The sequence below is a fragment of the Scyliorhinus canicula genome, chromosome 15 (assembly GCF_902713615.1).
Source record: "Scyliorhinus canicula chromosome 15, sScyCan1.1, whole genome shotgun sequence".
NCBI lineage: Eukaryota > Metazoa > Chordata > Chondrichthyes > Carcharhiniformes > Scyliorhinidae > Scyliorhinus > Scyliorhinus canicula.
This window is the reverse complement of record NC_052160.1, coordinates 120,459,329-120,471,765: the sequence shown is the minus strand read 5'-3', so window position 1 is coordinate 120,471,765 and position 12,437 is coordinate 120,459,329. Positions and strand designations below refer to the sequence as shown.

General features: G+C 45.7%; 1 protein-coding gene across 1 annotated transcript; it reads right to left on the bottom strand.

Annotated features, from left to right (window-relative positions):
• Nucleotides 1-9,622: 9,622 nt before the first annotated feature.
• Nucleotides 9,623-12,042, bottom strand: LOC119978785 (colipase-like). Its single transcript, XM_038820664.1, has 3 exons — nt 11,926-12,042; nt 11,117-11,239; nt 9,623-10,289 (listed from the first exon to the last, which is right to left on the bottom strand). The coding sequence occupies exons 1-3, from the start codon at nt 12,004-12,006 to the stop codon at nt 10,134-10,136; spliced, it is 360 nt and encodes a 119-aa protein (XP_038676592.1). The 5' UTR covers nt 12,007-12,042; the 3' UTR covers nt 9,623-10,133.
• Nucleotides 12,043-12,437: the final 395 nt, after the last annotated feature.

Sequence of the window (12,437 nt, the reverse complement as noted above, 5' to 3'; positions counted from 1 at the left end):
GGCGGGCACCAGGAGCTTCCAGTCCCGCTGGTGTCTACCAGGTTTTACCTGCCCCGCACCATCCGCCACTGCAGAGGGTTCCCATTGGTGGCACCGGAAGTTCCCGGCAGGGAGGGACGGAAAATTCCGCCCGATACCCTTGTTCTGCAGCAAATCTTGAACTGACGCATTTTCCAATATTGTGAGGCAAATAGAATCAGACAGAAATGATTACAGGTCAGAGTCAGCTATTTGTTCTAGGATTCGGATAGAGATGACAAGACTCCATTTTCTGGCCATCGCTGAAGTGTGTTAAAATACTATTTTATTTGATGTTGGAATTCGCAACAGAAAGTTTTGAAAGCTGTACATGCCATGTGAATCAATGCTTTTAAAATTAACTCTCAAAATCTGACAGATCTGCTGATGTGATCTTTAATTCACTGAACATTCAGCAATGGAATTATCATTCATTCTAGCATCATAACATATTTTTCTTGGGGATTCATTTTTTCTTGATGGGCTGAGTGGCCTCCTGTACTGTAATCTTTCGATGGGCGCGATTCAGTGGCCTCGTTGCACTCGGGTTTGCGAAACCGTTTGCGATACAACTGGCCTGTTCTTATAGGCGAAAATGGGATCTCGCCGTAGCGTGTTGAGAAACCAATAATCACCACTTAAGCCCTATTTCCATACAATTAATAAGGGCCACCCCATATCCAACAGCCTCACACAATTGAGCGGCGGCCTCCCCAGCAAGTGGTCACGCTGGTGCCGATTAGTACTCCTTTTTAAAAACGTGAAGCTGGCTAAGGGCTTCTGTGGGCTGCCGAGGAGGTGAGCAGCCATCTTTGCCCACAGGAAATGAGCACTGGGCATGCTGCCCCTGGGCTCGCAGGAGATGGGGGGGCAACCAGGGGATGCGGCCCCTGTTGGGAGTAGGCTTCCATGGGGGGCTCTGGGTATTGGAGCTGAGGGGAGGCTCTGGGGCGGGGCGGGTGCTGATGGGAGTGGGGGGGGGGGGGGAGAGACCGTGCACAGGTTCCCCATGCCAACCTCTGGACCGTGTTTTCCCGTTCTGGGGGAAACCCTAGTCTCTGACTGTTTGCCCACCCATAATTCCCACTGACCATGTAGGCGTTTGGGTGTGTGGCTGAAGGCTATCGCTAATAGGGAATTGGCAATCATGGTTAAGCGAACACTTCACACATCCCAAGTGGGTCCTGATGGGTACGCTTGCGATGTAGCATATGGGGCTCATTGCCTCACACCTCAATCACACTTTGATGCATGGGCTGTGCTTGAATCTGCATGAGGCAGCACCACAGATGCAGCAGTCATCCTTCGACCACCCAAGGGATGGGCCCCAGCCGGGGCACATGTCTGTATCTTGTACAAGTGTACAGCACTGTCCCACTCTCCCGCTGGTGCCACCCCCCAAACCCGCCCCCCCTCCCCCATGCACACTCTCCTGCTTGCCCCCTAACTACCTCCCCCCCCCCCCCCCCCCAGTATCCTCTCAGTGATTCATGACGTGCTGGGCCTTCCCTGCTCTTACGTTACATCTAGGTTTATTCCCAGGATGCACATTAGAGGTGGAGGCAGCCAGCTGCTTACCACGTCTCGTGACGTTCGAGGTCCCTAGCAGGCATCCTCTGGTGGCTCTAGGTCCGTAGGGCCCCTTCGCACTTGGCAGCATATGCACAGCCATGCCACCCTGTTCCATGTGCTGACATGGCCTTGTCAGAGGGGTAGAACCCGGGGGAGCTGGTGACCACTAGCCCGTTATGGGCGGATAACGGTGCCTTGGGGAATTGTTGAACGCAACCTCCCATTGGTGTTTCATGGAGCAGCAGTGGGCATAGCCCCGACCTCGGAGTCAGTTTGGGCTCAGTTTTAGCACATTTGTCTCTGAGTTAGAAGGCCATGGTTTGAATTACACTTCAGAAGACATGAACATGTAATCAAAGTTGACACTTCAGTGCAATACCGAGGGAGGAGGGGGGGATGCGGGGAGTGCTCCCTTTGAGATGAGAGGCTTAACTGAAGCACCAACTTCCCTTCCAGATGGACATAAACAATCCTGTGACACTATTCAGAGAACAGCAGGGGAGTATTCCTGATGTCCTGGTGGGCAATTTCTATTTCTCAACTAATATTATTAAAACAGATTTTCTGTTCACTTTTGATTATTGCTGAAAAGAAAGAATGATGTGCAAATTCCTCCATTATAACAGTGGCTCTGGGGGGAGGGGGGGGGGGGGAGTTTTTGCAACCTCTTAGAGGCTTGTGCAGTGGGAGGTCAGAGATGCAAGAGATTTCACGAATTCTCCACGTTTACTGGCAGAAAACAGCAAAGTTGATATATTCCCATGCCAGACGCTTTTCATTGTGTGGGATCTCCTGGCAATTGACACGTCCGTTCATGCTGGAACTGCAGTGCCTGTTGATCCCCTGAAAATGATGGGGCCTCCATTGTGGTGGTAGTTAATTACTCTGTGTTTGATTGTGTGTGTGCCTAGTATTCGTTCTGTGTGTGTGATTAGTTAAACCTTGGTGAGGGGACTGCGAAAGAGAAAGTAAAGTGAAGCAAGAATGAAAGAAGATGTTTTAAATCCCTGAATAAAATGACCTGTTCGGATATGGGGTGTACCATCGCTGAATACCTCTGAGGCATAAGTGCACAACACGTTGCGACCTCGCCATTTCCACCGGATGGCCTCAGCAACACTCTCACTGATGGTACTCATTGAGGGCCACAGGCCACCCTTGCATCAGGCTGCGTTGCAACCCTGCCCTCCTCTCCTAATTGGATAGTTAACACCGAGGCAGCCAGCTTATTGGCTGCTTCCCTGCAAAAGTTCACCATAAGGTGCAAAATCCAGCCCCACGTTTCAAAACAATAGTTTTCATTGGTTGTAGAGTGCATTGACACATCCTAAGGTTTTGAAGAATGCAATATGAATGCAAGTTGTCTTTCCTCACTCTCTTGCAGACTTTAGGAGGCTTTATATGTCCCACTGGAGTGAAGGATTTCTGTCATGCTGCACCACACATTTGAAATTGCTTCACTTAAAAATTTATAAGAGATGAGGAGTCATGAGATTAATACGTTTTTTTCTCATCCGTACATTCTTCGTATTTAGCCATTACATTTGAACTATCTATCATAGGCATTTTGTAGCTGCAACTCAAATTAATGACAATTAGTTCTTCCATTTGTCACATTGAGTTGAAAGTTGAGTAGCCTTTTGTTTAGAAGCAAAGGTGCATTTTTTCTAAAATTACTGTTTTCTATAATTATATTCTGAACTATCATCGTGTTGACTGTTAATCCATAAGACATCAAAATAGATTTGTCGGGGTGGCAGGTGGCACAGTGGTAAGATTGTGACTACGATGCTGAGGACCCGGGTTCGAAACCCAGCCCTGGGTCACTGTCCCTGTGGAGTTTGCACATTCTCCCCGTGTCTGCATGGTTCCCCCACAACACAAAGATGTGCAGGTTAGGTGGATTGGCCACGCTAATTGCCCCTTAAATGGAAAAATAAATAAATAATTGGGTGCTCTAAATTTAAATTTAAAAAAATAGATTTGTCTTTCAACCGAAAGCTCTCAGATCAATAGCCACCATTCTCAGCCTTGATTCAGTGGTAGTGTTGCTCGTTATGCTTTCCCTTAATTTGCTCTGTTCTAATTACCTTTGCTCAAGAGTCGCCAGGTATCTTTCTGATACCACCACAGGGTTCAAAGCCGAATACTGATCAATGACTCGATACACCAGTTAGTAAGTTTGAAATCAATGCACATTTATTTACACACACAGTCAATTATTACTCATGCACAAACTCTACTCACTAAACTACAACTACTACTAAAAGCCTATACTTAGCTTCGAGTGGCCCACTCAGTCAGAGGAACAACGGCCGTTGTCCAGTTCTGATACTGCTGGCTTCGAACTGGTATAGAATAGTAGCTAGGAGCGCCTATCTCGTAGCGTGCGTCGACCTTTGACTTACTTGGCTGGTGCTTGGCGGGCCTCTCGTCGCTGAGAGCCAAATGACAAGGTGAAGATGCAGAAAGTAAGAGTTCTCAAGAGAGCAAACTAACCTTGGGGACTCTGTTTTATAGCCCTCAGGGTTTCGCGCCCTTCTGGACGGACGCTGAACTTGGTCCCAATTAATTGGACCATGTCCCAATCGTTTGTATCGATTCTCTCCAATAACAGGGTCGTTCCCTGATCGTTGGGTTGGCTCTAGGTAACCGTTGGCCTGCCTTTGTTTTAGCTTCCACTGGCGCCGGGAAGTCTGTCCTGGTACCGATTGTTTCAATATTTCTTTTTGTCCCCGGAGATAGCTCATTACTATGCTAATGGCTTGTAGTTTCACTTCTGTCTGGGTTCTGCAAGTTCCAATCCACAGGAAACCTTGCACCTGCTTGCTTTTCTAGTGCTGTCCATTGTTCCCTGCATTCTTGCCAGTATCCATTTTGGAATCGGGATGTGGCCACCCCAGGTGACTACAGTAGCATACTTGACTTTAAGTCAGAAAATTGTGTTTTTGTGCCATTTGCGCCGGCATGTTTGGGGTGGCGCCGGCCGCTGGAATCGGCGGCCCCGCCGATTCTCCAGCCCGGATGGGCCGAGCGGCCACTCCAACATGACAGAGTCCTACTGGCGCCATTCACACCTGGTCGCTGCCGGCGGGAACTCTGCGCAAACGGTCGGGGGGGCGGCCTATGTGTAGGGGGGCGGGGGGCTCCTTCACCGGGAGGGGCCTCCGATGGGGTCTGGACCGCGAACAGGGCCCACCAATAGGCGGGCCGGCCTCTCCCCCCCCCCCCCCCAGGACTACTTACCGGCGCGACCGGCCCCTGAACACCGACCCTGTATTGGGTCGGGGCCTGCGCGCGTAAGAAGTTCCCCGTGCATGCGCAGGATGGCACGGCCCAACTGCGCATGCGCAGGATTGAGCTGGCCCAACTGAGCATGCGTGTATTGGCGTGGCGCCATGTAAGGAGGCTGGAGCGGTGTGAAGCGCTCCAGCACCGCGCTGGACTCCTGTGGTGGCCAGAATAGGTTCTGCCCGGGCCCTGTTTGCGCTGTCGTGAAATGCGACAGCGTTCACGACGGCGCGAACATGGGGCCTCGATATCGGAGAATCGCCCCCTGTTTGAGCATCTAGTCTAGGCCGGGTTTTCAGTGCAATACCGAGGGAGTGCTACATTGTCGAAGCTGCTGTCTTTCAAATGAGAAATTAAAGCAAGTTATTGCCTATGATCTCATGGCACTATTCCAAGAACAGGCCAAGAGTTCTCCTTGTGTCAATATTTATCCCTCAACCAGGGCAGCACGGTGGCGCGGTGGTTAGCACAGCTGTCTCCTGAGGTAACCAGGTTCAATAGCAGCTCTGGGTCACTGTCCGTGTGGAGTTTGCACATTCTCCTCGTGTTTGCGTGGGTTTTGCCCCTCAACCCAAAAGATGTGCAGGGTAGGTGGTTTGGACACGCTAAATTGCCCCTTAATTCGAAAGAATGAATTGGGTACTCCAAATTTTTTTTTTAAAAATTATCCCTCAACCAATAGATTATCTGGTGATTAAGTAATTGTCTCATTGTTTTTATGGGGCCTTTTTGTGTGCAAAAACGTAACTCTGTTTTCCTACATTGCAACAGGACTTGGTGGTAAAGTGATTTGAGACATCCTGAGATCATGGAATACACTATAGAAAGACAGGTCCTTTTCTTCCTTGTGCATCAAGGGGGTTGGAACATTTTCCATCTATTAATCAAGTGACAGAACAAAATATTAATTCTGAATAATATACAGAACAGTATTATTCTGTGTTATGAGCAACATAGGTTTGATATAGACTCGGGTTAAAGCTGCTTTCTTCAACAGCGCGACTGTATGACAGCACCCATTTATCTATTCAAAGACATACATTGCTCACCAGTATGAACCGCTCTGTTCCAAACAATTTATGTTCTTAAAATAGGATTGTGTAGGTAAATGCAGTGGACTCTGTCAAATGCAAAGTAAATTCAAAGCACTCCATGAATTCAGAATTAATTTCACTTAGAATCCTTAATAACATCCACATTCATCTTATTCATCTCGTTACATTCCAGACCAATGTTCAGGGATGATGTGGCATTGTTCCAACGTATTACATCAGTCATTCTCCTATCCTAAAATGTTTAATGAGAAGTCAGGACTATGATGTTACTGTATGCTGCTTAACCATCACATAAAGCAAAGGCCAATAGTTTGGGGCACATATTGTTATTAAGAAATAAACTATCAAAAAAATATATTTCAGGAAAATCAGTGTACTAAGAAACATTTTAAGTGACAATTATTTGCTTTGCATGTGACTGTAGTTCCAGAATCATCAGCTGAAGGACTCGAATGTAAACATTGAAATGAAAACCTTCCTAGTCCCGAGGGCCATGATGTGGAGATGCCGGCGTTGGACTGGGGTGAGCACAGTAAGAAGTCTTACAACACCAGGTTAAAGTCAAACAGGTTTGTTTCAAACACTAGCTTTCGGAGCACTGCTCCTTCCTAAGGTGAATTAAGAGGTATGTTCCAGAAACATATATATAGACAAATTCAAAGATGCAAGACAATGCTTAGAATGCGAGCATTTGCAGGTAATTATGTCTTTACAGATCCAGAGATAGGGGTAACCCCAGGTTAAAGAGGTGTGAACTGTCTCAAGCCAGGATTGTCACGCGATGTCCGTTCATTCGTTGTTGCAGCGTCTGCATGTTCTCGCCAATGTTCCACGCTTCGGGACATCCTTTCCTGCAGCGTATGAGGTAGACAACGTTGGCCTAGTCGCACGAGTATGTACCGTCTACCTGGTGGGTGGTGTTCTCACGTGTAATGGTGGTATCCATGTCGATGATCTGGCACGTCTTGCAGAGATTGCCATGGGAGGGTTGTGTGGTGTCGTGGTCGCTGTTCTGAAGGCTGGGTAGTTTGCTGCAAACAATGGTTTGTTTGAGGTTGCGCGATTGTTTGAAGGCAAGTAGTGGGGGTGTGGGGATGACCTTGGCAAGGTGTTCATCTTCATCGGTGACGTGTTGAAGGCTGCGAAGAAGATGTCGTAGTTTCTCTGCTCCGGGAAAGTACTGGGCGACGAAGGGTACAATGTCGGTTGTGTCCCGTGTTTGTCTTCTGAGGAGGTCAATGCGGTTTTATGCTGTGGCAAATATATATATATATGTTTGTCCATATATATGTTTCTGGAATATACCTCTTCATTCACCTGAAGAAGGAGCAGTGCTCCGAAAGCTAGTGTTTGAAACAAACCTGTTGGACTTTAACCTGGTGTTGTAAGACTTCTTACCGAGGGCCATAGGCTGCTCTCCGCTTTTGAGAGAGAGCTGGCTGGTGGTGATTTAACCTGAGGGTCACCACACCTCAGATGAAGGACAAAGTTGAGAAGGCTTCACGATAAACTTCAGCTGGTTCGGGAATTGAACCCGCTCCGTTGGTGTTGCTTCACATCATGACTGTCCAGCCTACCGAGCTAACCAACCCCACATTGAGAATATAGTGGTGATTGAAATACATTTTAGCTCTTAAAAATTCGGTCACGCCCATAAGGAGTCAACGGGCAGGATTCTCCCAACGGGCGTCTAAGTGCCAACACCTGAATAAAAACGGGAGTGTTTTACTCCGGCATCGGCGCCCGTTCCGGGACCCCATTCTGCGGCCCACAGGGGGCTAGGATGGTGCTGGAGCGGCCCATGCCTCAGAAAAGGGACAATGTTGAGAAGGCTTCATGATAAACCTCAGCTGGTTTATCTCAAATAGCGCAGGGCTACAGGAGCCGGCGCGGAGGAAAGGCGGCCGGGGAGCAGAGAGGCCGTCCGCCAATTGGTGGGCCCCGATCGCGGGCCAGGCCACTATGGAGGCCCCCTCCGGGGTCAGACCCCACCTCCTCCCCCCCCTCCCCCCCGCCCCCACAGGCCATCCCCAGACCCATCAATGCCGACGTCCTGCCGGCTCAGAGGGTGTTAGAACGGCGCCAGGGGGACTCGGATTTTTGTTGACGGCCGCTCGGCCAATCTGGGCCGGAGAATCGGAGTGCCGGCCCAGGCTGGAGAGTCGGAGCGTACCCCGACCGGCGCCGCGCCGACCACGCCTGCGCCGATCGTGCTGATGCTCCGCACTGCGGAGAATTGCGTCCCGGCGTTGGGGCGTCGCAGCGCGATTCGCGCGCCGCCGCGCCGATTCTCCGATCCGGCGGGGGGGTCGGAGAATTCTGACCCACATTTCTGTGTCCTGCGCAATATTGATGCTGAAAATGTCACGTACATTTTGAAACAAAAGCCCGCAGCAGAACAGACTGCAGGGAGATGTTGAGGAGCCTCAAGGACAGGGGCCAGGCCGCGATGGGAGGGGGGAGGGGTGTTGGTGGCATTAATCGTCAATTATTTCTCTTGGGGCCTGCACAAATTCTTAAACACCTGTTAACATTTGCTTGTGTGTGTTACTCTAAAAGATCATTCCTTATTGTTACATGTAATTTAAATTTTGATAGGGTATCAGTGAACTGTTTCCACCTTAGGTTTGTTAACAGAGGATTCAGGCCTAAGGTAACTGGTAAAAGAGCTGACAAGTGAGGGTGGGGCTGCTGGTGAAGAGGTGAGGAAGAACGGGAGATGACACGTATTTTATTTAGGCTGTGAGTTATATCTGTAATGCACTGCCTGAAGGGTAGTGGAAGCAGACTCAATTGTCATTTTCAAACAGGAATTGAATATAAGATTGAAAATTTAAATCTTCTCGGCCTATGGGAAAAGAGCAACAGCAGATTAAATGAATAGGTTTCTGAAAGAACTAACACAGGCACAAAGTGTCAAAGAGCCCTCTGATTCTATTTATACTATTAACTTTATGTGGAAAAGTACTGACTGCAATCCTTACAGTGTTGAACATGCACTTTGACGTTTGGGTCCAAAGATTGGGTGGGATTATGGGGATGGGCCGGAGGTGTTGGAGTGGGGAGGGTGCTCTTTCAGTGGATCAATGCAGACTCGGTGGCCCCAATAGCCTCCTTCTGCACTGTAGGTGTTCTACAATTCTAACTCAAGATTACGAGGGCTTTATGTTCAATGTCATGCGTGCTGTAGTGCTTTGTTCTCCTCTGTGAATGAACGGTGGGCCTTTATTGTTCTCATTCTTAAGTGATAACAAATAAAAGAAGTAGGTGAGGGGGAATGCTGAGAAGCTTCCCAAAGACTTGTTTGCTCTTCTGCTGACCATCTTGCCCTGTGTGTATCAGACCCAGAGCCTAAGTTGGGCTGTCCTCTTCCATCTGTAGGGGCCTGCATGTTTTGATGTGCTCCTCCTGTCAATTGCTTGGAGGTCGGTGTTACCCTGAGAGAAAAATAAGCTGTTCCAAAGCCTCCACACATTCCTCGGATGAGATTTGAGACTTGGCTGTTGCCACTGATCATTTGTGGGAACTATCCCAAAAACCTCAATATTAACTGGCTCACAAACAGATGAGCTTGAATTTGCATTTTGTAAATGATTACCAAGAATAACATATATTTTTGAAACAGACCTCAAAGAAGCAAACAACGAGAAGAGAATGCATCAAATATGCAATTCATGCAATAGATATTAGGATAGTTGAACAAATCAGTTTTTATTATAGTTTTTAGAGCAAGACATAAAATCCATCCAAACAAGAAATTAAAATGGAATAATTTGCTTTAACAATATTATAATTTCACTATAGTTGAAAGTTAGATATTGAAGGAGTAAATTTGCAGTTCTAATATCCTTTACCTTGTGCAATATGTGCTGAATTTCATAAACAAAGATTCAACTGTTCATATATTAATTGCCATTTTAAGTCATACAAGGTATTTTGAGAAAAATAACAAGTCTTAATAGAATGGATTATTAAAGGCATTAACATATTGGAGCTGAATATTAAAAATTACATTTGTTTCATTAGTGGAACATGATTGCATGCAACAACTCACCTAGTAGATCAGAACAGATGTCTGCAATCTTACTTGACTTCACATCAATGTTTTGATTACAGCCATATTAGCAATATTTAGATACACATATTGCAATTTAGCATTCTCTGAAGTAAAATGCGTCAATGGCGAGCAGATTGACTTCATTGCTCTCTGTTTGGCTTTATGACTTTAGCTATGCTGTTTGGATCCTTGCAGATGCCAAAGTTAGTGTTTGTTATTGATCCAATGATGGATTTATCACCGTCACATCTCAGACCATTTTCACAGGGGCATTTGTAATAAACGTTGTACAGGAGCTGAAAGGAGAGACACAGGTTTAATATTTCCTCTATCTCATAAATAGGCTCAGGAAATCAGTATTCCTAGGATTGGAGTAATTTACTTCCTTGTAAAGTGAATCTGGGATTGTTACATACCAAGATTATGTGGCCATAAATCAAATTTTATTTATCAGTGCAATACCATAATAATAGTTAGATTTGTTTAAATGAGGCAAAGATTGACAGCAAACCTCATCATATCCTTCATCCCCCTCCTCCCAGTATTGCCAAATCAAAGAGTAGAAAAGCAGGTAGGTTCTCCCGGTGTACTAGCAATATTTATCCCTCTATCACCAAAACAGATTATCTGCTTTTGTCTCATTACTGCCTGTGGGATCTGACTCCATGCAAATTGGCAGCTGCACTGCGCACATTGCAAGACCTTAAGAGTAGTTAATAGACTGTAAAACACTTTGAGACATCCTGAGGTCGTGAAAGGTACTCTATAAATGTAAACCTTTTTTTTAAATTGTGAAATTGGAAGGAACGGATGGAGTGAGATTAACGATATACAAACGTGTGCTTTACACAGGAGCAGATATGGAAATATTTATTTTTATATAATACTTTATCATGTTGTTTAAACATCTCTTTGCAGAATGAATAACGTTTGGAATATACTGATTGTTGTGATGTTGGTGAATAGAGTTCTGCAGGGATAATAAGCAGCAAAGGGATCTTTGTAAAGGAACGATACAGTGAAAGAAGAACATTTCCATTTATGTTTGGATCCCCTTGATAATGGCTAATAAAATATCTGGTATTTTTATTTGTGAAGGTAACTTTAAAAATGGAATACTTACATGATTTGAGCATGAAATTCCTTCAGCACCCTTTCCAGCACACCTTGCAAGACTCAATCCAGTATCTCTCTGGCAGCAGTGACTCTTGCATTGAAAGCTTCCAACACAGAGCTCTCCATTTTTCTTTTAAAATAAACACACATTTCGCGCATGTTACAATCAAACAGAAAAACCCATTGTGTGATCATAAAATGTAATTTCTAAAAATGAATCCACCTGGTTACTTCAATTATGCACCTCTCGTAACTTTGAAACTACACCAAAGAAAGAAGACTGGCTTTATTAACATGGATTATATGAAAAGTTTGCAAACGGAGGTCTCTAAACCCGCTGTGCATTTTTACAGAACACATAAATGTTAATAATTTCTGTAGGACAATCAATCATCCAGCTTTCCTTTAAGATATTTTACTAAACAGATGTGTTATACTTAGGTCTTTCATTAAATGTATTTTTGGTCAAAGCACAGAATGGTTCTACTTTCTGTCATGCCAACTTATTAAATAAAGAGAAAATGCCATTTTATGCCAGGTAAAACACATTTAAACAAGACTTCCCCTGGCCATCTGCTGTATCCTGAGAGGAAAGGTCATGGAAGCCTCAAACAAATGGCACCATTTTTCTAGGATTTCCACTGAGGTTGCGATGGGCAAGCACAGGAACCACCCCTCCACCGTGCCCCCCCCCTCACCTCCGACCAAAGGATGGTAATCAGTCAATGATAATGCATGCACCCTCTTTCAGTAACCTCACTACTGTTCACTGGTGTTGCATTGCCTTGTGTACATAATTGGTGTTCCAGATCTCACCAGGTTCAGAAACAATCCTCTCTCTGGTGCTGCTATTCCAACTGCAATGCAGCAAGCCAGGTAGATCAGTGTTATCTTCATATTGCACAGTGCTGGATAATGGCTACTGTGACCAGGGAATTCCCATTCCTCCTATATAGCCAAACAATAAGTCATATATGCAAGTTAATCATTAAATCTGACCTTTTTAATTACTGCAATTAGTAGAAAATATTATTCATATGATTACTGGGTCTGGGACTTTCACAGATGTACTGTGTGCAAGCTGTAAATCAGTGATGAATGTTCCACTTTCCTATGTTATTTTATACTTTCTCTTATTTCAAACAGATGTTCTCTAAAACTTTGTTCACCTACTATGTTTACCTTTCACACAACATTAGTTGGCGTTATCATCCCTGAAACCCGAACACTTTCAGACATAAAAAAGCAAGCAATTTTTTTCATCATTCAAGGGATGTGGGCTTCGCTGCCTGGGCAAACATTTATGGCCATCCCTAATTGCCGTTGAA

Bases quoted from the DNA above. Each gene is read 5' to 3' on its own strand.
- LOC119978785 (XM_038820664.1), bottom strand. From the start codon at position 12,006: ATGAAGATAACACTGATCTACCTGGCTTGCTGCATTGCAGTTGGAATA. The intron at 11,240-11,925 runs GTGAGATCTGGA...TTATTTTAAAAG, and splicing joins GAGGATTGTTTCTGAACCTG to AAAAATGGAGAGCTCTGTGT. The intron at 10,290-11,116 runs GTAAGTATTCCA...CTCTCCTTTCAG, and splicing joins GAATTTCATGCTCAAATCAT to CTCCTGTACAACGTTTATTA.